Raw genomic sequence first — 21780 nt, forward strand, 5'->3', positions numbered from 1 at the left:
GCGAGTCGAGATCTGCTCCATCTCTCTCTCGGCGTCGGAAATCAGCCGCCTCGTCGCCTTTGCCATCTCCTGCTTCACCCCCCGCCACTCAATCTCCGCAGCGCCGCACAACCACCACCACCACCGCGGCGCCTCTTTCTATCTCTCTCTCTCTCGATTCTGACTTGGAGAGCTTCGCCAACAACAACGAGATCTCGTCGACAATGATCGACAGATCTAGACATTTTGGAGCTCGACAATGGTGGCTGGGCAGACCTGGCGCGGCCGTGAGATGCCCACTGAACGGCAGATCTGGCGCAGGTGATAGAGGATGGGGTCGGACGACGGTGGGTGGCGTGGGGTCGGACGGCGGTGGTTGGGGTGTTGTCTTCGACATCTTGCTCCAGATCTGGAGAGTCGGCGGCTGTTGTCTTCCACCTTCCTCCTCCGCGAGGCCCGCGTGGACGCCGCCGACCTCCGCCTCCTCGCCTGCAGCGTGGAGCGGCAGCTCCGCCCCGCTCTCTACTTCCTCCAGGGCATAATCGGCATCGAGGACGTCAACAAATCCACTTCCTCTTCCTCAAATCCATCGTCTGCTGCAGATCCTCCTTCGATGCCGAGTCTGCAGCCCCAATGAATTCGACGATATTCCACTCGATGAATCCATGGTAGCAGCAGAGATTCAATTTTTTTTCTTGTGTTGGTGATTGGAAATTTATATTACATGTGCTTGGTTGAAATGAGAATTTTTAGTTATTGTAAGAAATAAAATGAATAATATTTTTTTTAGTGATGATTTGTGGATTTTGTTAAAGAGATTTGATCGATTGAAAGAGAAACATATTTTGGATAATTGATTAATATTCTTGAATTCACAACCAAATTTATGAATTCACAACATAATATTCTTGAACTCACGCTCAGATCTATGAATTCACAACTTAATGTTCTTGAATTCACAACCAACTCGATGAATTCACAATTTAATATTCTTGAATTCACAACGAGATCTATGAATTCACAACCAAAATAAATTCTAGTTTTAGTTGTGAATCCAAACTTTAAAAACTCAAATTCACAACTATTTGAATTCACAACCAAAATAAATTCTAGTTGTGAATTAAATTCAGGTTATGAATTCGACTGATTGTGAATTCACAACCAACATAAATCTAGTTGTGAATTAAATTTTGGTTGTGAATTCGTTTGTTGTGAATTCACAACTAAAAAAATTCTAGTTGTGAATTAAATTTTGGTTGTGAATTCGACTGATTGTGAATTAAATTTTGGCTGTGAATTCGACTAGTTGTGAATTCACAAACAAAAAATTCTGGTTGTGAATTCGACTGGTTGTGAATTCTCAATTCACAACCAGTGTGAATTCACAACCAAAAAATTTTGGTTGTGAATTCACACTGGTTGTGAATTGCGGGATTTTTTAAAGGGGTGATGTAAAGTGGACATTTTTTTAATTTTTAATGTGAAGGGTATTTTGGTAACAGTGGACATTTTTTAAGTTTTTTATTTTAGTGGACATTTTTTATCTTTACAATATGAAAGTGGCCATTTTAAAAATCCACTCATAATTATATTGTATTTGAATATTGTTCAAATAGTACCTAAATAAGAATTATATTTTTGCGAATAAAGATATTAATTTGTTGAATAACTTTCTTTGTGCGATAAACAATAATTATATTGTATTTGAATATTTTTCTAAATGTACCTAAATACGAATTATCTTTTTGCGAATAAGGATAGTAATTTGCTGAATAACTTTCTTAGTACGATAAACAATAATTATATTCCATGGATGACATTTCATTAATTTTATTTATTTTTTAGATTAAATAATGGGCAATTGCGACATTATTTCATATTTTGTAACATATTCAGTAGATTGTTCATATTATTCGCACAACTAGAAAGTTTATTCAGTTTAATATGCTAAATTATTCAGATCAGTTAATTGTTCTTTCAACAGAGTCTCTATTTCATATTTTGTAACATATTCAGTACATTTTTCACTTTATTCGCAAACATTGAAAGTTTATTCACTAAAATTGTACTGAATAAATATATAAATTTAACAAATAACCTACAAGATATACTGAATAACACATAAGCTAAGTGCATAATTCACTAAAATTATAGTAAATAATATTAAAAATTCATCGAATATCACTCTGTTATTAATCGAATAAGTAAAACAAGAAACTGAATAAATTAACTAATACAACGAATACAGTATAATGAATATGTCACTATAAGATGTCGAATAAAAATACAAATTTTCTGAATAAAAAATAAACATTATACAAATTCAATATTTCATATTAACCTAACACAATTCGAGCACAGACATCAGCACAAGCATCGAGCTCAGAAATACCGCATACTGTAATGCAAGTATTCGGTATGGGATCATTGGTGAAGACTCCTACTTTCTTCAACATCCTCTTCGATGTGCAAACTCTCACATACAAAGATATTAAGAAAACGAATTATTTTCGAACATAATCAATAAAATTAAGAACAGATCCACTAATACACTGAATATGTAACTGGATACATTCCGAAACTTTCAAACCCAGATTATTGAAAATCATTAACCTACAAAAATCAATGTTTCGGTTATACGTATATATATTTCGTTTAATACATTTAAAATCCAACAAAAAAATTCAATCTGAATTTCGAAAACCATTATAAATCAAAAATCCTAATTCATGTTCGATTCAAAACCCCTAAAACCCAACTAAAAATCCGAATAAAAATTAGAAACATATCGCCTTACCTGTTTGATTTCAGCAGAACCGACGTCTTTGAGAAAGAACCCTAATTCAAAATCGCTGAGCAACAACAACAAAAAAACCAAAAGATGGATACATGGCAGAGAGACGAGGGATATGAAGGTGCTTGTGGTGAAGGCGGTGAGCCGAGGTGGCTGGCGGCTGCCATCTTCGCCGGGGAAAAAGGGCGGCAGCGCCCTGTGTGTGTGTGTAAATGTGTGTGCTGGTGTGTGTGGTAAATATGTGTGTTGGTGAGAGTGTCGAATCTGCAAAACCGAAAAATGTGGAATTTGGTAGAGATTGGGGTAAATTTCGGAGAGGGTTAAATGTACTAGATTACCCTTTTGTAACTATTTATGGTATGTACAAATTTTTATAATTTATTTTCAAAATTCGATCCTTAATTATATAAACCGTCGGATGGCTGTTAATGTAAGGTGTAGATTTATTCTTTAATCTTTATACTTAGGGGATTCTTCATTGAACTCAACCCTATATATAATTTTTATAATTTATTTTCAAAATTCGATCCTTAATTCTTTATGCTTTTGTTTTGTTTTGTTTTTGTTTAATTTCTTTCTTAAATGGTGAAATTCAACTAATTATACAATATTTAATATGCATATCAAATTAAAGATCATGTTAAGAGCTTTGGTTTAATATTTTTTTTATGTAAATATTTGATTTAAAATGTAAAAGTTATAGTTATTTAAAAAGATTATCTCTCCTCTTTTATCATTTTTCGAATAAATCTAATTTTCAATTTTTTTATTTCTATTGTTTTAACCTAATTTTTTTTGCCTTTTCATAATATCAATATTTATTATTGTAAATTATTTTTTTTATTTTTTCAATATTCAACCCAAATATATTCAGTTAAAATTATTCTTTATTATATTTATAAATAATTGAGTTTGTAGTAATTTTATACTCCATCCGTCCCAACTAATTTGATCAATTTTCTTATATGGAATAACTTTTTCACTTTGTTCACTCTATCCACTTTATTACCAAACACACTTAAAACACTAACAATAGCTCTTTATATTTCGTGCTGAAAATATAGAAATATAATTTTTTTCCCGTGCATTGTATAAATCTATTTTTTGATTAAATTTATTTTTAATTCTTTTTTATTTCTATTTATTAACATGATTTTTTTGCCTTATTATAATATCAATTTTTATTCTTGTGAATTATTCTTTTTTTTAATATTCAGCTCAAATATATTTAATTAAATTAATTTTTTATTTTATTTATAAATATGATAATTGAGCTTGTATCAATTTCATATAAATATAAAAAAAATTCTCATGCATTGCACGATAGTAAATACTAGTATTATATAGATTAGAAAAATAAATTTAGTTTTTATCAATTTGCTAGCATTAATAACCTTGCAGAAGATTTAAAAGCTACATTGATTTTCTTAATAGTGAAAGTTGAAGGAATGAACACTTGATGATTCATTAACAGGTTTAAATCTCCAGGTTTCAAACAAAAAAACACGTTTAAATTCAAAATTAATATTTTAATATAACCGAGTATTTGGTTTATTTAGCTGATTTGACTCGTTTTTCGGATCGAAGAGAACAAATTGAATTTGAAATTTTCACAAGCGATCATCAATCCAAATTTTCGTTAATAATTGAAGTCAAAATAAAGATCTCATCTCGAACCTCCAATTTAATATCTTTCACATAAACATTAACCATTAAATCAATACATGCACACAATACACACACACACATATATATATATATATATATATAGGGTTAGGTTCAATGAAAAAGGCCTAAATGTAAGAGAGAAGAGAGAAGAAATCTCATCCGTTGATCTTATATAATCTAACGGACATGATTTATTCACGCCATGTTCAACAGATTTTTTCGTTGAACATTCGTGAACATATACAATATTTTTGGGGGTTCTGGGGTTCGACCCCCCATATGTTCAACAGAAAAATCCGTTGAACATGACGTGAATAAATCATGTCCGTTAGATTAGATAAGATCAACGGATGAGATTACTTCTCTCTTCTTTCTTACATTTAGGCCTTCTTCATTGAACCTTGACCTATATATATATATATATATATATATGAGATAATATTACGAACTAATTGTGAAAATAATGATTTCTTAAAAATTTAACACACGAATTCATTAAGCAAAATAATAAATTTATCGCAGCTCTTCACCATTTAAGAATTAAAAATAAAATTTTATTTTATATCATATTGGTCTGTTTGGTCACTGATATTATATTGACTATAGATTACTCAAGATTAAGTAAATTCAATATTATCTAAGATAAATATTATCATAGGGAGACCGAGACTGATAAGTCATGACTAATCTTATATGACATTATCCTGAGATTAAATAACCGGCTGAATGTATATATATACTACTCCTGTGACGTCCGGGGACGAAGTGCGGAGTGATCGCCGGTGCAAAAGAGGCACGAACAAGGAGCAGCTCCGATTAAGACTTCCAAGCGGAGGGGCACAGAGATGAACCAGAACACATCCGAACAAGAGGGATTCTGAGAATATGCAGGTATGAGACTGCATATTCGAGGAGATGTTAAATGATTTGATAGGTGCTACACATATCAACAAGGTGCATCTTCTTTTCTAGTGCCCACGTGGAAGAAACTCTAAGGTTAAGCGTGCTTAGCTTGGAGCAATTTCAGGATGGGTGATCCCCTGGGAAGCGTGTTGGTCTGTGGGGACAGTCGTCAAGTCTGGAGCCGGGCTGTTACAATTCCCTCCATTCCTCAGACATCTTTCTAAAAAAAGGTAACACAAATTTTAATAAGAATTCGTTGTATATTTGATAAGTGAAGAAGAAGTTTTTTTTAAGAACTTATCAAAACAAAAGAAAAAAAGAAAAACCTTTGAGAGGCTGAAGGAGTATTATTTTTGTGTTACCATAATAACCCAATTTTGTTTTTTGTTTTTTGAAAGAAATTTTGTGTAATCATAATAACCCAAATTTTTTGTTTTTATTTTTAAAAGCATGATTGGTTGATTGATTTTACTAACCTTATTTGCTTGGTATTAGTACATAATAGTAAAAATGTACTTAAAGAGGCAAGTGCCAGCAAGGGTATGACCGTAATTTAAGTAGCTAAGTGGGCGAATGATGCCATAATGGTTGCCGCGTATTTATTCGAACAAATAAATTGAGCCTGCACGCTTCCCTATATAAATACTCCCCTTCCGCTCTCCACCATAAATACCCATCCGCAATTTCCCACCTCTTTCCGCGAAGAATTTCACGCCTTCAATCAGATTCAATTCCAATTTTGCTCTGGTTCATCGCGGAAAATTGCCTCAATTCTCAATCATGAAGAAATCGGGCGCCATAGCCGCCTCCGTTGCGGCTTCCGCCACCGCGATCTCGTCGGCGTCGTCTACCAAAATTCACTTTCCTCGCGAGGTAAATTTGGGAAATTTTCGCATCTCGATTCCGGTTTTGATTCTAGTTTTCGGAATTTCGGTCTAATTTCACCTTTTCAAGGTTGATCTGCGTCTCAATTTTCTTTTTCCTTTCACCTGAGCCGGTCTAAATTTTGCGAAAATTCGATGTCTCAAGTGTTTTTGGTTATGTTTTGGTTGACGATTCTTGGAGAAAAGCATCAATTTGACCAATTAGTGAGAAAAATGCTTTGAAAATGGTGAAAGGCTTCTGCGGTTAAAGCTACAGAGATCACGAGTGTTCTTGGCTTGTTTCAGAATTTGTGTGTGTAAGCGAAAGTTGAGTTTCACACGCGCGCGTGAGCGCACACATATTTTCAGCTGTCTCAATTTTATGTTCTGATATATTTCTGATAATTATTATTATAATTAGGATGATCGGGCGAAGATAAACAGCGAGAAATCCGCATCACAGGGATCGTCTTCTTCGGAGAAATTCGCGCCGAGGTTTGATGGATTGAGATTCATAGAGACGCTGGTGACTGCTCATAGATAAGATCAACTGCCTGTTTCTTTCTTTTTCTTTATTTTTTTTTAATTTTCTTTTTCCCCCTATTTTTGGTTCCCAATAATTATTTCATAAAAACATATAATTGAAAGGTTTGGATGTTGATTATTGAGGGACCTGATGATTTTAAAGGCTAGTTTGACGTGATTAGGCTGATTTTATTGTTGTATCATTGCTGGAGAAGCACCACTGTATTGATGTCGACAGATATAAAAATGTATTTTTAGTTTTGATAGTGAGAGACGATTTCTCTTAAACCGTTGTTAGTTGGTTGAATTTTTTTTTTTTTTTTTTACTTTCTAATTTTGTCGACTTTGTTTTGGAGCATTTGGAATAAGCGGAAATCCTCCAAGAAATTTGGGGGTGTGGATGTGATGTAATGAGAATAAATCTGTAGACAAAGTTGGGTAGTTTGTGTTAGATTCCAAACATTCACTATTATGAACTTGCCCATCGACAGACCAGGTGTTGGGTCACATATTGAACTTTTTTATTTTTTTTATGATCAATTACTAAAGTTTAAGACAAGCTGCAACGCGCTCATCTTTATTATGTGCGTGGGTCGGGTTAGTTCACACCAGATCCGACTCAAATCTTAACCTATTTCTTGAATTTGATCTAAATTATGACCCAAGTCGAATTGAAATCCAACCTAAATCTATATTCGAAGTTTCCAATCAAAATGCAACCCAAATCTATATTCGATTCGGGTCAAACTTGGGTTTAGATTGGATCTGACCCGTGCGCACACGGTGAATGTTGATTGACAAGAATGCGACTCTAAATTCAGTGCCGCAATAAATTTTAACTCGAAACCTTTGACTTCAACCATTAATAATTTTATTGTTAGATTAATACACACTTATGAGATCACATATGGAACAGTTGTTATGTATTTGTCCTAACATAAAGTGTTCAGATTGATTTGGAGCTGTAGATCTGATTCTAAGTTATTTCGATTATAACGAACACGCAAGTATATTTTGCATTGATGTAATACAAAAATTGCATTATTTCGAACATATATCTAACTAATTTTACTACCCCCGTCTCACCGAAATTGATACGTATTCTTTTTTGGATCGTCCCAACGAAATTGATGCATTTCAATATTTGGTAAAAATTAGGGATATTAGGCATGTGATTAGAGTTAATTAAGTCATCCCTTATTTTTCTTAAAATTAGGCTTAGTGTTTAATTATTAGTGTGTACCGAATTTTTGGCCCATTTTGTAGTTAGCCCATATCTAGAATTTTCTTCTTCAACATTCTCCCAACCCTAATCCCTCGGTTCACCTTCCGCCTCACCTCTAGATCTGAGCTGACATTTCAGTTTATTCCGGCGATCGGCTTCCACTTCGGTGGTTCCGCATCCCCTTTTCCTCGGTTAACCTTCTCCCACTCACTGTGATGGCTGAAAACACTCGTTTTCACTTTCCTCCGTCTAGGTGGGTCAATATGCCCCCTTCCCCCTGCAAACCCTAACCTAGCGTCGCCCCCTGTTTTGGCTCCTTCGTTGTCATTCGATCTTTTCCCCGATCACCCTCCAATTATCGTGATGTGTTTGAGCGGAGAGGGAGGCGGCCACGGGCCTTTAAATCCTAACCTAGCGCCGACCCCTTATTCGGATCCTCTATCTGCACTCGCTCTGGTCCCCGACCACTCCCCTCCCCCCGCTGTTGTGATATGTCTGAGCAGTGGGGGAAGCAGCGGTGAGGCCAAAAACCCTAAAGAAGCCTCGCCCCTTTCCACGTCTGCTCCGTGGATTGTACGTGCTCGCAGCTACCCCCCCCCTCTCTCCTCTACGAACACCGATCCATACTGGGTCAGAGGTAGCCTCCAACCCTTTCATCCCGACTATATCCTCGACGACGAGGCCGATTTGTGTTACTTGAGCAATACCATTCCCCCCGGCGCCGAAAATGGGTCTAGTTGAATCTGTCTCCAAATCAAAATTTTTAAAATAAATAGATTATAATTTGTAATTTCTTGAGTTAAAAATAATTCAAAATTATTAATTATATAGATAATGATTTAATCAAAAATCTACCAAATATGCTTAAACTACTAAACACTAACTCCTTAAATCCTGTGCCGAAAAGAAATTCAACTTCGGCGGAACGGAAGGGGTATCTTTTTCTTTTTTTAACTTAAATTTTCTTCTTCTAGTTCAAGATTTCCTTTCTAACTTATACTCCCTCCGTCCCGCTCCAAATGTCTCCTTTCTTTTGGACACGGAGATTAAGAAATGCGTATAAAGTAGATAAAGTGAGTTATTGGAAATTATTTAAATATTAAGTATAGAGAGAGAGTGTGTATTGCCAAAAAAAGAATGTGACATTTGAAGTGGGACAACCCAAAATAGAAAATGAGACATTTAGAGTGGGACGGAGGGAGTAGTAATTAGTTCAATTATTCAACAACTTGGTTGACAACTCATAAACTCAAAGACATTATAAATTATTCAACAACTTGGTTGACAACTCATAAACTTAAAGACAATATATCCTATAAATTATTGAGCTTATAATCTATTTATAATAAATTTAGCCAAACATCTACTCAAATGATTCATTTCGATTTTTCCCATATTTTCGGACGAGTTTAAAATTAAAAATAAAACTAGATTCTTGACGTCAGAGACTTTTCCGATATTTGTATTTTAAAAAATTCTCTAAATTTGTTGATTGCAGTTGCACACGCGTCTACAGTGTCATGTTACATGGAGTATTTTTATTTGAAAATTTGTTTTTGAAGATATTTGATGTGTGGCTGTATGGCGATGGCATCATAATAATTGTGGCTACGTAAAATGCTGAATCTTCAAGCTGTGGCTGTGGTTATCAAACTTGGGAATGTTATTTGATGTCTATCTCATTGTGTTTGTGGCATAAGAGGCCAAGAAGATTCCAAGACCACCTAAAAGTTGCATATTCAATACGCTAATCATTCTCACGAGTATCAATTCTATTTTTCATCAAATTATAGGAAACAAAAAATAAAATAAAATAAAATCATATTAATACTCCCTCCGTCTCGGTTCATTTGATCTAGTTCTTTTTAGCTCAATTATTTAAAAGAGTAAAATTATAATATAAAAGTATGTAAAAGTGTGTGGCCCATACATACTATAGTGAAAATCAATTATCCAAAAATGAGATAGGCCAAGTTAATTTAATGGGATAACTCAAAAAAGAAAATAGACCGACCAAGTTAAGTGGGACGAAGGAAGTATAAATTTTGAAAAAAAGTAAAAATATATCTCAAACTATTAATCCCTCAATCCAATTAAATTTTATCTATTTTTTTCAGGGCCGGCCTTGAGGGCGGGCAAGTCCGGGCGACGGCCCAGGGTCCCAAAAATTTGAGCGCTCATAATTTTTTATATATCCCATTAATTATAGATATATACTAAAAAAATATTTGCTTTATTGGTTTTGTACCCAACAAAATTTATTATCAAATACCATTAAATCATTAATTAATTAACTATCCAAGCGGATAAGATCTTGTCTCCTTCAACGTATTTCTTCAAAAAAAAAAACTCTTCATCTTTTCCAAATAGTGGCTAGTTTCCCAACAAATAAAAATGGAGAAGGTAATCTCTTCAATTTACTTTTCTTACCGTTAAATCATGGGTATAATTATATAAATATAAGGAACCACAATTATTCTCTTATACCAATTTATTTCTTAATTATCGTCCTAATTGTCCAAGCAAAACAAAGTTCACATTGCAATTTGCAAATTCTGAAGGTAGGAAACCATTTTGGAACTCCCCAAAATAATTCACCAAAACTTAAAATTGTTGACGTATTTGAGATCGTCAATGTCCAAGAGAGATTGAATGGTTTGATAATATCATGTATTAAAAAAAAAGATTTTAGATAACATAGGTTTAAACGATATTGTAGATGATTTTGCAAGTAAAAAATGTTAGACGAACTCATTTTATAAGTAATGGACATTTTTTCTTTTTCAATGTATTGAGCACGATAATATATTTAGTGCTCATGTTTATAATTTCGTCAAGGGCCTTATTTTTATCATAATCGGCCCTGCGATTATTTAAAAGAGTGTGTAAATTGTGTGACTCGCATATTTAATAAAACGGAAAGAGTACTAATTTTTCAATTCTAAGATAGCATGCAAATCTATCACCAAATAATTTCTCTTACTCGTTATTTGTAACCTGATTATGATCAATTGATCATCATGAGCTTACATGATATTAAAGAAAACACACGCCTACGTCAAATTTGCGACCATTCTACTATGCTTTCAGGTATTGAAAATTTTATTGGATGATAGATTTGCATAGTTTCTATTGAGTATTAATTTGTCGAAGTAGATAGTATAAATATACTTGGGAAAAAGACGATATATAGATCAAAAGAATATAGCCTAAAAACAATATAGGCAAATCTCACTATAAGAAATTTGCTAATCGACGACAACAGACAAAATCTATTACTCCCTCCGTCCCAATAAAAGTGACCACATTTCCTTTTTGGGTGTCCCATTAAAAGTGGCTACTTTCTAAAAATAGCAAAAGTTTACTTTAATTAAGTCAACAATTACTCACTAATTTGGTCAACAATTGTAGGCCACTTTCTAAAAATGTCAAAATTACTCACTAATTTGGTCAACAATTGTAGGCCATTTTCTAAAAATTACTCACTAATTTTGGTGGGTCACACTCAATTAAAATATAACAATCCCCTTCTTAATCTCCGTGCCCAAAAAAAAGTGGCCACTTTTATTGGGACGGAGGGAGTATCTATTAAAAAAAAAGTTTGTCATTAATAAAGGTATAATCTATGTAGGGACAGTCACAAAGTCTGTCATCTATTTTGAAATAGACAACGGACATTTCTACATCGTGTGTAAGCAAATAGTATACTACTCCCTCCGTCCCACCGAGTTTGAGTCGTATTCCTTTTCGGGCTGTCCCACCGAGGTTGAGTCATTTCATTTTTTGGTAAAAATTAAGCAATTTAAAGCATTAATTTACAAAACTAATTGCACCACTTATTACATTATCTCTCCTACTTTATCACTTTATTACCTTCTCTCTCTTACTTTATCACTTTTATACTACACACTTAAAACACTAATCTACAACTTCTTAATTCTCATGTCCAAAAGAAACGCCTCAAGCTCGACGGGACGGAGGGAGTATTAAGTTTACAAGGACCTAGACGACTGACTGGGCATATCATTTACTTTTGTGGATTGAGTAATTCTAAACTTGTTTGATAATCTAATCTTTCATATAGTTACCATATATTGATCTAGTCCATCAAGCAAAAGTAAATTCCCTTAATACTTTATAGTGTTAAAATCCAAATCATGGCCCATCAAACCGTCTTAAGAATACTCCCATCTTTCCCTTTGATTTAAGCTTGCATATCAAACATACCAATGCAACAAATCATAGGACACACATTCCATCCCAAATATAACACAAGCATCTTTTCTTCCAAATAATCAACCCATAAATAGGCCCAAAGAAACTACAAGCACACACACACATCACACAATGCAGAAAAGCATGAATGCTAGTGCAGCAATGATCATGACTAGATAGGAGGAGCAAGCAGCGCAAGCAGCCCCATTTTTGGAGACGTTAACGCCTTTGCAGTCGAGCCCGGCCTCGCCCTCCTTGCAGAGGGAGGCGAAGAGCCCCGGCGGGTACTTGCCGTAGAGGTTGACGTAGCTGAAGAAGACGTCGGCGCAGTCGCTCTTGAGATCGTTGATTTGGTCTTTCACAGGGCAGAGCAGCTGCTTCAATGGAGGGCAGCATCTACCTGCTGAGTAATTTGGCCCCTTGCATTGGCTTGTGATCACTGTGTAGTTCATGTTCTCGAAATCCACGGCGCAACCTGCAGTTTTTTGCCGATAGGCGGGGCCGTTAGGGGCAGGGACGGACACAGAAAAAATCTCTATGGAAAATTATATTTTAGGAGTTTCGACACGAACTATTTCGAAATTGCAATTTTAACGTAACTTTTAAAATGTGGCGAATTAAATCACCACATTTCCAAATTTTGCAATCATGTCCTTCTATATTTTTTTTTTCGGTTGCTGGAGTGCTCTCAAGGACATGCAATTTTACATGATCTTTTGTTGTGACGTTCTCCTTAATAGTTTTGGCATGTTATTCTTAGGCTATTCGCAATAACTTGGTTTGGCCCTTAAAAAAATTAGGGGGACATAATTATAAAAATTAAAAATATAGTACTCCCTCCGTCCGCGATATCGTTTCCACATTGTGGATGGCACGGGTTTTAAGAAAAGTGGTGGATTGTAGTGGATATGTAGTGAGTGGAGTTTGGGTCCCACTATTGTTGTGAGTGGAAGTTTGTGGACCCTACTTCTATAAATGGAAGTGGAAACGATATCGCGGACGGACCGAAATGGCAAATGTGGAAACGATATCGCGGACGGAGGGAGTAACTTATTTAGTCATATTTCAAAAATCACATTAAAATTATAATTAAAATATAATTTTATTTGCCAAAATCCCTATATTTTATAGGCGATTTAGGTTATTAATTGGGATTGCTGAATAACACACTGCACATTGTACGTGTCTTCTCCATTCCAACCGTAACAAAATATACTCCAACCGTGACACATATATTAATAAATAAATTATCCAAATTAACCTTAATTAATGATAGTTCATGCTATTAGAAATTTTTTTTTGAACTAATTAATGAAATAGTTGAAAATATAAGGGCATTTTTTATTTAAAAGTTCAAAACGTCACTTAAAATGAAAATTCTAAACCACTTTATAAATTGAATAGAAGGGAGTATGAATTTACTCATTTCACCCTAATTATAATGGAGAAGATGCAGACTTTACATAGTTACACACACTACTATTGGAAAACCGAACAAATACTAAATTGATAGTTCGATTTCATTTTTGCATAAAATTTTGAAATAGAATACTTACTTGGGAATAAACTAATTTTAAATAAATAGAATACTTATTTGGAAAAGGAAAGAGTATTTCTCGAGAATAATTGAAGTAATAGTCTCTAAGGATTCGACCTTCATTAAATTTATTGCTATAATTTTTTTTACAATCTTAAAATATATTTTAAGAATTCAAATAATGCAGACTTTTTTCGTTACACTTGGCTTTAAAGCTTACAAAATATTAGTGACAGAAAGATGGTGTGGGCAAAGATTTAAAAAAAAAAAAAAAAATCTTACTTGATTTCTGCTGCAGAAGCGAACGACCAATTGATCTGTGCGGTTCAAAAATCCCATCTTCTCACAAAAAAAAAAAAACAAGAAAAAATCAATCAATCTCTTGAACATTTACACAATAAATTAATTAAATAAACAGCTAATTCTTGCAAAGAAAAAATATATTAAAGACCACATTTTAAATCACGACTCACATAGTGATATTGAAATAGAAGATCTTGTATTTTGAATGTAGCGTATGCATAATTATGTATTTATAAAAAAGAGAATTACTTGAAATGTGGGAAGAAGATGCAATGCCAACAACAAGGAAGAAAAGAAACAAATGCAGCAAGGATTTGTTGGAATCCATTGATGCCTTCTTCCTTCTGCAGATGGGATTTTCAACCGATTTTTCTGTGGATTGCTATTTCCTATTTCCTTTGTCTAATCAAATATTTTGTTTTTTTTTTCTTTTTCTCGTTATTTTTCTTTTTTCTAATTTTGGGTTTCTTTGAGTTGGTGATTTTGCAGGAGAGGTTATGCAGGAGAAGAAATCGGGAGAAGAATGGCACATATGCAAGATTAAAAAAATATTTTTATTAATTTGTTTACATTAATTTGTCATATTAATTTATTGCACCAAAAGAAGTAGTAGCTGTTTAGGACTTCTACAGGTCACAAGATGAGAGAAATCAGGCAAAATATAGTTATTGATGTATCGACAAAGTGTTGAATATGTATTTGCCCCACTAACACTTTCTAAATCAAAATACTTTATATATTTGTTATTATTATAAAAGTGTGTACTTTTATAAATTTGATATACTTAAAATATTCTCGTTTACTTTAAATTGTGAGTAAAATCTAGAAATTTACATATATACATTACATTTTAATTTTGTTTATCTTGATATAAGCTAAGAATTGTATGGTATCCAAAGTTCTTTACTTATAAACATTTTTCTCTATTTTAAAGAGGGCTTCATATGTTACTAAATTAATTATTTGTATCTAAAAAAAAAGTTCAAATCATTATTTGTACGTGAAATATCTCTGAGCACAAAACTAATATTGTTTCTGAAATATTATAGTACTACCTGGGCCGGGTTACTATATTTTATTTCAAAATACACTACTCTGATCTCTTGCAAATTTCGAGTTTTGAAATCGTCTCCGAATTTTATTATTTTTATTTTGTTTGTACAAGTGCACTCTAAACTAAGGGAAGTTCAACTTCTCAAATTTATTTTAGTCCATCTAAAATAAATAAACAAAATCTCTATTTACAGTTTAAAAGCAAGCCACGCATTTGATTTCTTTTTTGAAAGATTCATTAATTCTTATGGTGCCGTTACTTTAGTTGTAAAATTTTCATTGAAAAAAAATGGATAAGAAAAGATAAAAAAATATTATCATATGTTTAATAAAGATGAAAAGATGAGAAAATGTTGAAAAATATTTTTACACCCCTACCTTAGGATAATATTATCCAACGTTGGAAAGAAAATGAGTGAAAAGGGACTGCCCGAAAAAATATTAAACCTTGGCCGGATAATTTTTTTTATTATAGTAAACATGTGTAAATGGTGGAAAATATATTTTTTTTCTCATTTTCCATCAAAGTAAACGCACCCTTACTTTGGTAGTAAAATTTTCATTTGAAAATGATGGATAAGAAAAGGTGAGATAATATTATCTTTTTCTCATTTTTTTATCATGTGTTTACTTTGTTAGAAATAGATGGATAAACAAATTGAAATGTTGGAAAATATTTTCACACCATCCCAATAGGATAATATTATCCAACATTTGTGAGAAAATGGGTGAAAAGGGGCTGTCCGAATAAATTTTCCAGCCTGCCCGAAGAAAATTATCCCTCATAAGAAACATGTGAAAATGATGGAAAATATATTTTTTCTAACCTTTTCTATCAAAGTAAACACACCCATAGTGAACTATTTCACCTGAATCACCCTAAGCTGCTGAAATGAAAATTTTATTGAAAAGAAAGAAAGAAAAGTTGTTACAAAACCGGTGTAACGAAAAGCAGTACAGCAAGGGACCAATGTAAGGCGCAACACGACCTAACGAAAAACCAAAAAACAAAACCACAGTTCAGGGGGACGGGAAATTCGCCGCCACAGACTACGGCCAAACCAAAACCCATCGGCGAGTCGTCCCCCTAAGCCGGAAGAAACACAGCTCAAGCACAAAAGAGCCAACAACAAAACCCGAGGGGGCAGCACTGGCCATCCAGAGAAATCTGCAGTGGCCGGACCAAGCCGAGCGGGCAGATTATAGTGCTAAAAGAATTACACAAAAAGGACCCCCTATTTGCCACCACTTTCTAATCTCATTTAATTCTAGATTTTCCACATCAAATGAGACATACTAACACAACAAAATACGAGACTGAAACACGATCGAGAATCAATCATTAGAAATCAGCAAAACTTCCTATACCAATATGCAAAAAAAAGTAACATATTTGTTACCAGATATCCCAGTTGTGCCTTTCCTTACGAGAGATCGACCTGCCCCAACGCAGCCTCCGACCAACAAGGCCTTGGTACAAGACCTCCAAAGCATCATCTATCGCTTCCGCCTGTTTGTCCAACCTTAGGGAACTGAACTCCGGAAGCTGGTTGAGTTCGTAGAAGAGGCCGATTGCTGCAGCTGCAGTGCACGTACGATCCCAAGACGGTTGGGGTCTGAATCACCATATAATAGATCGATCAGACAATAAAACTCGAATGTCAAACTACTAAACACGAGATTTTTAATTTTTTTTTTTTTTTTGGGGGGGGGGACCCAAAAAACACCTGCAACTTTTAGGACCAAAACAACTAGCTTGCTATTGTTATGTTTTGTCTCCTATGAACTTGACTAAATGACTAACGGGCCTTCAAACACGTCAACAACTTCCGAATTTTTTTTTGGTAGGGCCTAACGTAACTGTGCGGAGCCAGATCTCGTATGTCTGTACTGCCAGATCTTGGGTCTGAGAGCATCCACTATGGGGGTGCGGAAGCCGGTGCACACCCCCCCTGCGCACCTCCCCCCATAGCCGAGCCCCCCATTTCCGCAGCAGCCCTCCCCCTGCGCACTCGGTGCAGACGAAAAAAGTGATGGGCGCGTGTCTATCACGCCCCAGATTATTTAAAAAAAAAAATTGATGGTATATAACAGCAGATTTTTTAATTTACGTTTTATTTTTTATAATTGCAGAAATTTTAAATTATACCTTAATTTACTTAATATATACATATATTTAATATAGATATATTTAATTTCAATGAAATTAATTTAATGTATATATTTTAATTTCAATGGTCTAACCTTAATTTACCTTAATATATATATATTTAATTTCAATGAAATTTAAGTTGTTAAATTTAATGTTAATTTTAATTAAAAACAACATGAAAATTAAATACAAATTGAAAATCAAAATTTAAGAGTAGGGTGTTGGCTCTCCCATAGTAGAGGGTGGGCTCTTAAATGTGGTCCCCACCATTTAAGAGCTGGCTCTGCGTAGTTAGGTTAGACCTCACACAGGAAAATAAAATAAAGAAAGAAGAAAGAAAGAAAGAAAAACGAAATTTTGCTGATGGAATTAGAAGACCCGTTATCTATTTGGGAGGTCTGGACTATTTTTATAGAGCAACAAGCACAAAACGTAAGGATAAGAAGCTAGTAATTTTTCGCTATAAACGTTAATACATATATACGGAGAATGTCAAAGAGAGTTTACCGTAGTTTATGCATCAAGGATGCACCCGTGTTCAGAGATATGCAACGCAGTTCCTTTCCCCATTCTGATTCAGCTCGAGTCTGTATAAAAATCAAGCACATGTTAAAAATTAAGAAATATTTTTGAGATTATTTGTCGGTGTTATTTAGCTCCAAACCTGCAAACGCCTGAACATTGCAGCTGAATTGCTCCAAGTGCCATCGATCAATATAAAGTGCATTGCAACATCTTCTTCATTTGCCTGTGTGACATTGAGATACGAACGTTTAGTATAAAAATGAAAGGGCTTTGTGCATAATCCACGCAAAGAAGATTCCAAAGGTTCAGGGTTTTGGTATATGACATAATAACAAACTCGAGCCTGCAGAAATGAGGTGTGCAAGTTACCGGTTCTGCTTGGCTTTCTGGATTCGTCGAGCATCCAACAATATCCTTAACAGATTCAGTCACTGCATTCTTATTCGGATAAAGACACCAAACCTTGTTTCTACCTGAAAAAACACCCTCGGTGGAATCAAAAGAACGTTGCTGGTAATTTGCTAAAATTAGGAAAACTAACCCTAAACCTATGCTAACCAAACCCAAGAAAGGGAGAGTAAAACGTAGAACCTCCATTTGATAATGCAAGGGACTAATAGTGAAACATAAATGGCAGTTGGATATAACATCTCAAAAGTCAAGAGTGTATACAACACCAGCACGATTCAATTCATTCCACATCATTTCTTCATGCTCAGCTATGCCAAAGACACACAAACTTGCAGCTTGAACACCGAAGACTTGCCACAACAACTTCCCGGTATTGTTCTGTCTTAAGAAGTCCTGTTGAAAGACGGAAAATGCAACGCTCAACGATCTTATTTTAGTTTTAAGAAAGTATATACAAAATTAAAGGGAAAATCAATAAGAACATAGCATCTACATTTTCTCCTTAAGAAAAGGCAAACGAAAGAACAGAAACTCAAACCTTTGGGTGCATGTACAACCAGATATGCAATCTATGCCACATGGAGCATGCTTTAATTTTCGAGCACACGCAGTCTTCTTGGGGAAGCCAGCACTGCAATGAATTCAGACGTCAACAAATAGTTAAAAGAAATGGAATATATAACCACATAACTTATGAAGAGGTATTGAGTCGATTAGAGTCAGGAAGCCAATCACTAACCAATTATATTTTGTAGAAACAAAATGGTGTATGACAAAATTGATCAACTTTGTACCTTCTGACACAGATAACCCCTACTCCCAAGTAGCCGGCAAGCTATCTGTCGAGCTGAAAAGAATTGGAGTTTCTCTTCGGGAGTATCTAGAGATGCATATTTTGCGCGATGCTTCTTGTCCTCCGCCACCTTGAAGCATCCCTAGAAGCAAGCAGAGATGTCGATGTTGTTAAGGAGCAGACACAAACAACGGCCTTTGGATTATCGAGTTTCCAACGATAGGAACAGCGTGGCTTATGCATATCATAAAGCATTGAGATCAGGGAACACCAAAGCTAGAAATAGCTGAAGAGGTTATACACATAGATGAAAATGGCAATACTTTATCTAAGCAATTAACATCATATCGTCAATAATCTTTCTCCGATTTTCCCTTTGAAAGCAACAGGTTTGTACAATTCTTCATTGCACAAGTACTCAAAGGTTGCTCTTACAAGTAAAACAAAATCTAAAATTGGCACAGTCTGTATTCACAAGTAATACAATAATCTTTCTCCGATTTTCCCTTTGAAAGCAACAGGTTTGTACAATTGTTCATTGCACAAGTACTCAAAGGTTGCTCTTACAAGTAAAACAAAATCTAAAAATGACACAGTCTGCATTCACAAACTAAGCATTGATTATCACTGATCACATTGATTGTTTCCATACGTTTGATTGAGACAAAACATCATTCCACACAAACACACGCACTATTACACATAGGAGGCGTTTACTTTTCATGATTGATAAGATAAATGATTGGAGTATTTTATCCAAATTATTAGAATTTCTCCAATCATACAAAATTAGCTCAAATGATAGAAATTCTCAAGGGCCTTGGAATATCAGAAAGTTCCAATCCATCTTAGAATGGTTTAACCTATATAATTTTTATCTATCTAGCCTAATCCTCGAAAGTAGACCCCCCCCCCCTAAGAGTTAATCGGTTTAAATACACGAACTTTATCCTAATTCCAGTTTGCAAAGACTTTCAAATCTTGTTCTCAAATACACAAGCTATAACTATTTGCAATTTCCTCTTGGTTTAACTTTTCGGCGAAATTGAAATTGACTTGGAAAATAATTACTCCCTCCGTCCACCAATTCTTCACCCGTTTTGCCATTTTGGTCCGTCCATCAATTCTTGACCCATTCTATTTTTGGTAAGTATTTCCTTAATTTCAACCAATTATGCATAGAACAAAACTATCTACGTCGTTATGCACGCAGGGCCATGTGTCCATGCTGGGAATTTCGACTGCTAAGTCAGCTTCAATTTAGTCGGAATAAAAATTACTCCAATGTAAACAAGATTCAAAAGTCAGCATGCAAAACCAAAATCGGGTGCAAAGTTTAAACCAATTAATCCATAGATAAACCACAAAGAACAATACAAACACTTTTAAAAAATCACCATTCTCAGCACAGAAATAAAAAATACAAAAATCAGACATAAAAAAAGGCATTCACTCACCGAAAAATCAACTCTGCCCCACAAATTCCCAATCTTTCCAAAAACCCACAAACCAAAATCATCGAAACAAAACCGGTCATTTTCCAACACAATCAATCGATTCAATTCCACAAAAGTCCAACGCATTACTACACACAAGCTGTGGAGAAAACAAACTGCGTTTTCTCACCGTGAGGGCGCCGCGGTTGCCGCCGAAGGTCATGGGCGCGTCAATGTCCTTCTCCAGAAGCTTCATATCATGAATAACTTGATCCACCATCGCCGGCAGCGGCGACACGGTGCCCCAGCCCTGCCATTCTTCGAGGCTAATGGTTGCTGCATCATCAATGTCTGCTGGTGTGAGGGTATCCGCTGACATCGAAGATTGGGGTTTTGCGGTAAAGGGTATCAAGTAATTGAGCAAGTTTCGGTGGGAATCGAATAAAAATGTAGTCTTTGAGCTGAACAAGGTTCGACGAGTAGAATTAGAAATGAGCATTGGGAAATTAGTAAAATATTTTATGTTATATAGGGTTAAACATTATGAAATTTTTTGCGACTGAAGTGTAGAAAGTTACAAGATCACTACTTTATTTTATCTTATTTGATGGATCAGTAAATATGGGCCTTGGCCCAATGAATCAGCCCATTTCCATCTCATCAGAGATATCTTAGTACAAAGTGCCGAAAGGGAATGTGGCAGCCTCTATCCCATTTTTCACGTCCCATGTTTCACTTTTAATTTTTTATACCATCCAATTTTTTTTCTTTGATATTGATTTATTATAATTTTAAAATAATTAAATTAAAATTCATTAATTCAATTAAGATTTATAATTATCGTTGCATCACTTTATAAAAATAATTTGGCAATTTTTTTAGTTGCACGCGGGTCGGGTCAAACCTGGCTTAAGTCGGACCCATGATTCATTATATATAGAGTGATCTTCTTTTTTAGACAGCATGTGTTCTTACATAGTTTGCGACTCATTATTTGCTGCCACAGGCCGCCGATTTCCCCTCGTGGTTAAGGGAGACTGTTTCGGTAATCTATCAGAATTTATAATATATCTTTCTTCTCAAAAAAAAAAAAAAAATGAAAATGAAAATGGCAATTGTTATGATTGGAAGTGATAATTACAAAATTAATAGTTGTTTTATTTCGTGCCTCACTTTATTTTTTTTGTAATTTTAATTTATAACTTTAAAATAATTGAACTAAATTTCACTCATTCAATTAGAATTTATAATTATTATTGCAACACCTTATAAAATAAGTTTTCATCAACTACGAACGGGAAGAATCAAAGCGAGTCAATATCTATTATTCACTCATTCCCGTCAATTACTTTCCCTATTGATATAAGATTTAGTAAATAAGAGTGCTTCTGAATTAAA

At 34.5% G+C, this 21780-nt stretch overlaps 3 protein-coding genes across 6 annotated transcripts; 1 reads left to right on the forward strand and 2 right to left on the reverse strand.

The window, feature by feature from the left end:
• Nucleotides 1-5987: 5987 nt before the first annotated feature.
• On the forward strand, nt 5988-7020 carry LOC131007916 (uncharacterized). Its single transcript, XM_057934828.1, has 2 exons — nt 5988-6217; nt 6629-7020. Exons 1-2 carry the CDS (start codon nt 6125-6127, stop codon nt 6749-6751), a joined length of 216 nt encoding a protein of 71 aa, XP_057790811.1. The 5' UTR covers nt 5988-6124; the 3' UTR covers nt 6752-7020.
• Nucleotides 7021-12215: 5195 nt separating this feature from the next.
• Nucleotides 12216-14535, reverse strand: LOC131012869 (GPI-anchored protein LLG3-like). Its single transcript, XM_057940859.1, has 3 exons — nt 14262-14535; nt 13992-14048; nt 12216-12647 (listed from the first exon to the last, which is right to left on the reverse strand). The coding sequence occupies exons 1-3, from the start codon at nt 14338-14340 to the stop codon at nt 12298-12300; spliced, it is 486 nt and encodes a 161-aa protein (XP_057796842.1). The 5' UTR covers nt 14341-14535; the 3' UTR covers nt 12216-12297.
• LOC131012868 (uncharacterized) lies at nt 12565-20939 on the reverse strand. 4 transcript variants are annotated; one of them, XR_009097494.1, is made up of 10 exons: nt 20573-20939; nt 18948-19088; nt 18692-18784; nt 18420-18546; nt 18112-18215; nt 17882-17965; nt 17725-17804; nt 16466-16681; nt 13992-14048; nt 12565-12647 (listed from the first exon to the last, which is right to left on the reverse strand). XR_009097494.1 is itself a non-coding variant. In XM_057940857.1 (9 exons), coding segments are annotated over exons 1-9 (1155 nt in total). In that variant the 5' UTR covers nt 20882-20939; the 3' UTR covers nt 13785-14047. The 4 variants fall into 4 exon arrangements, 3 of the variants coding, with proteins under 3 accessions (XP_057796840.1, XP_057796839.1, XP_057796841.1); XM_057940857.1 differs by lacking the exon at nt 12565-12647 and having other exon boundaries at nt 13785-14048; XM_057940856.1 differs by lacking the exons at nt 12565-12647; nt 13992-14048 and having other exon boundaries at nt 15946-16681; nt 20573-20938.
• Nucleotides 20940-21780: the final 841 nt, after the last annotated feature.

This window comes from Salvia miltiorrhiza, chromosome 2 (assembly GCF_028751815.1).
Source record: "Salvia miltiorrhiza cultivar Shanhuang (shh) chromosome 2, IMPLAD_Smil_shh, whole genome shotgun sequence".
In the NCBI taxonomy this organism is placed as follows: Eukaryota; Viridiplantae; Streptophyta; class Magnoliopsida; order Lamiales; family Lamiaceae; genus Salvia; species Salvia miltiorrhiza.

Excerpts from the sequence above, each read along its gene's own strand:
- LOC131007916 (XM_057934828.1), top strand. The coding sequence starts at position 6,125 with ATGAAGAAATCGGGCGCCATAGCCGCCTCCGTTGCGGCTTCCGCCACC. Across the intron at positions 6,218-6,628 it reads AAATTCACTTTCCTCGCGAG|GATGATCGGGCGAAGATAAA; the intron begins GTAAATTTGGGA and ends TATTATAATTAG.
- LOC131012869 (XM_057940859.1), bottom strand. The coding sequence starts at position 14,340 with ATGGATTCCAACAAATCCTTGCTGCATTTGTTTCTTTTCTTCCTTGTT. Across the intron at positions 14,049-14,261 it reads ATCTTCTTCCCACATTTCAA|ATGGGATTTTTGAACCGCAC; the intron begins GTAATTCTCTTT and ends TTTTGTGAGAAG. Across the intron at positions 12,648-13,991 it reads GCTTCTGCAGCAGAAATCAA|GTTGCGCCGTGGATTTCGAG; the intron begins GTAAGATTTTTT and ends AAAAAACTGCAG.
- LOC131012868 (XM_057940856.1), bottom strand. The coding sequence starts at position 20,881 with ATGCTCATTTCTAATTCTACTCGTCGAACCTTGTTCAGCTCAAAGACT. Across the intron at positions 19,089-20,572 it reads GCAACCGCGGCGCCCTCACG|GGATGCTTCAAGGTGGCGGA; the intron begins GTGAGAAAACGC and ends GCTTGCTTCTAG. Across the intron at positions 18,216-18,419 it reads GAATGAATTGAATCGTGCTG|GTAGAAACAAGGTTTGGTGT; the intron begins GTGTTGTATACA and ends GTGTTTTTTCAG.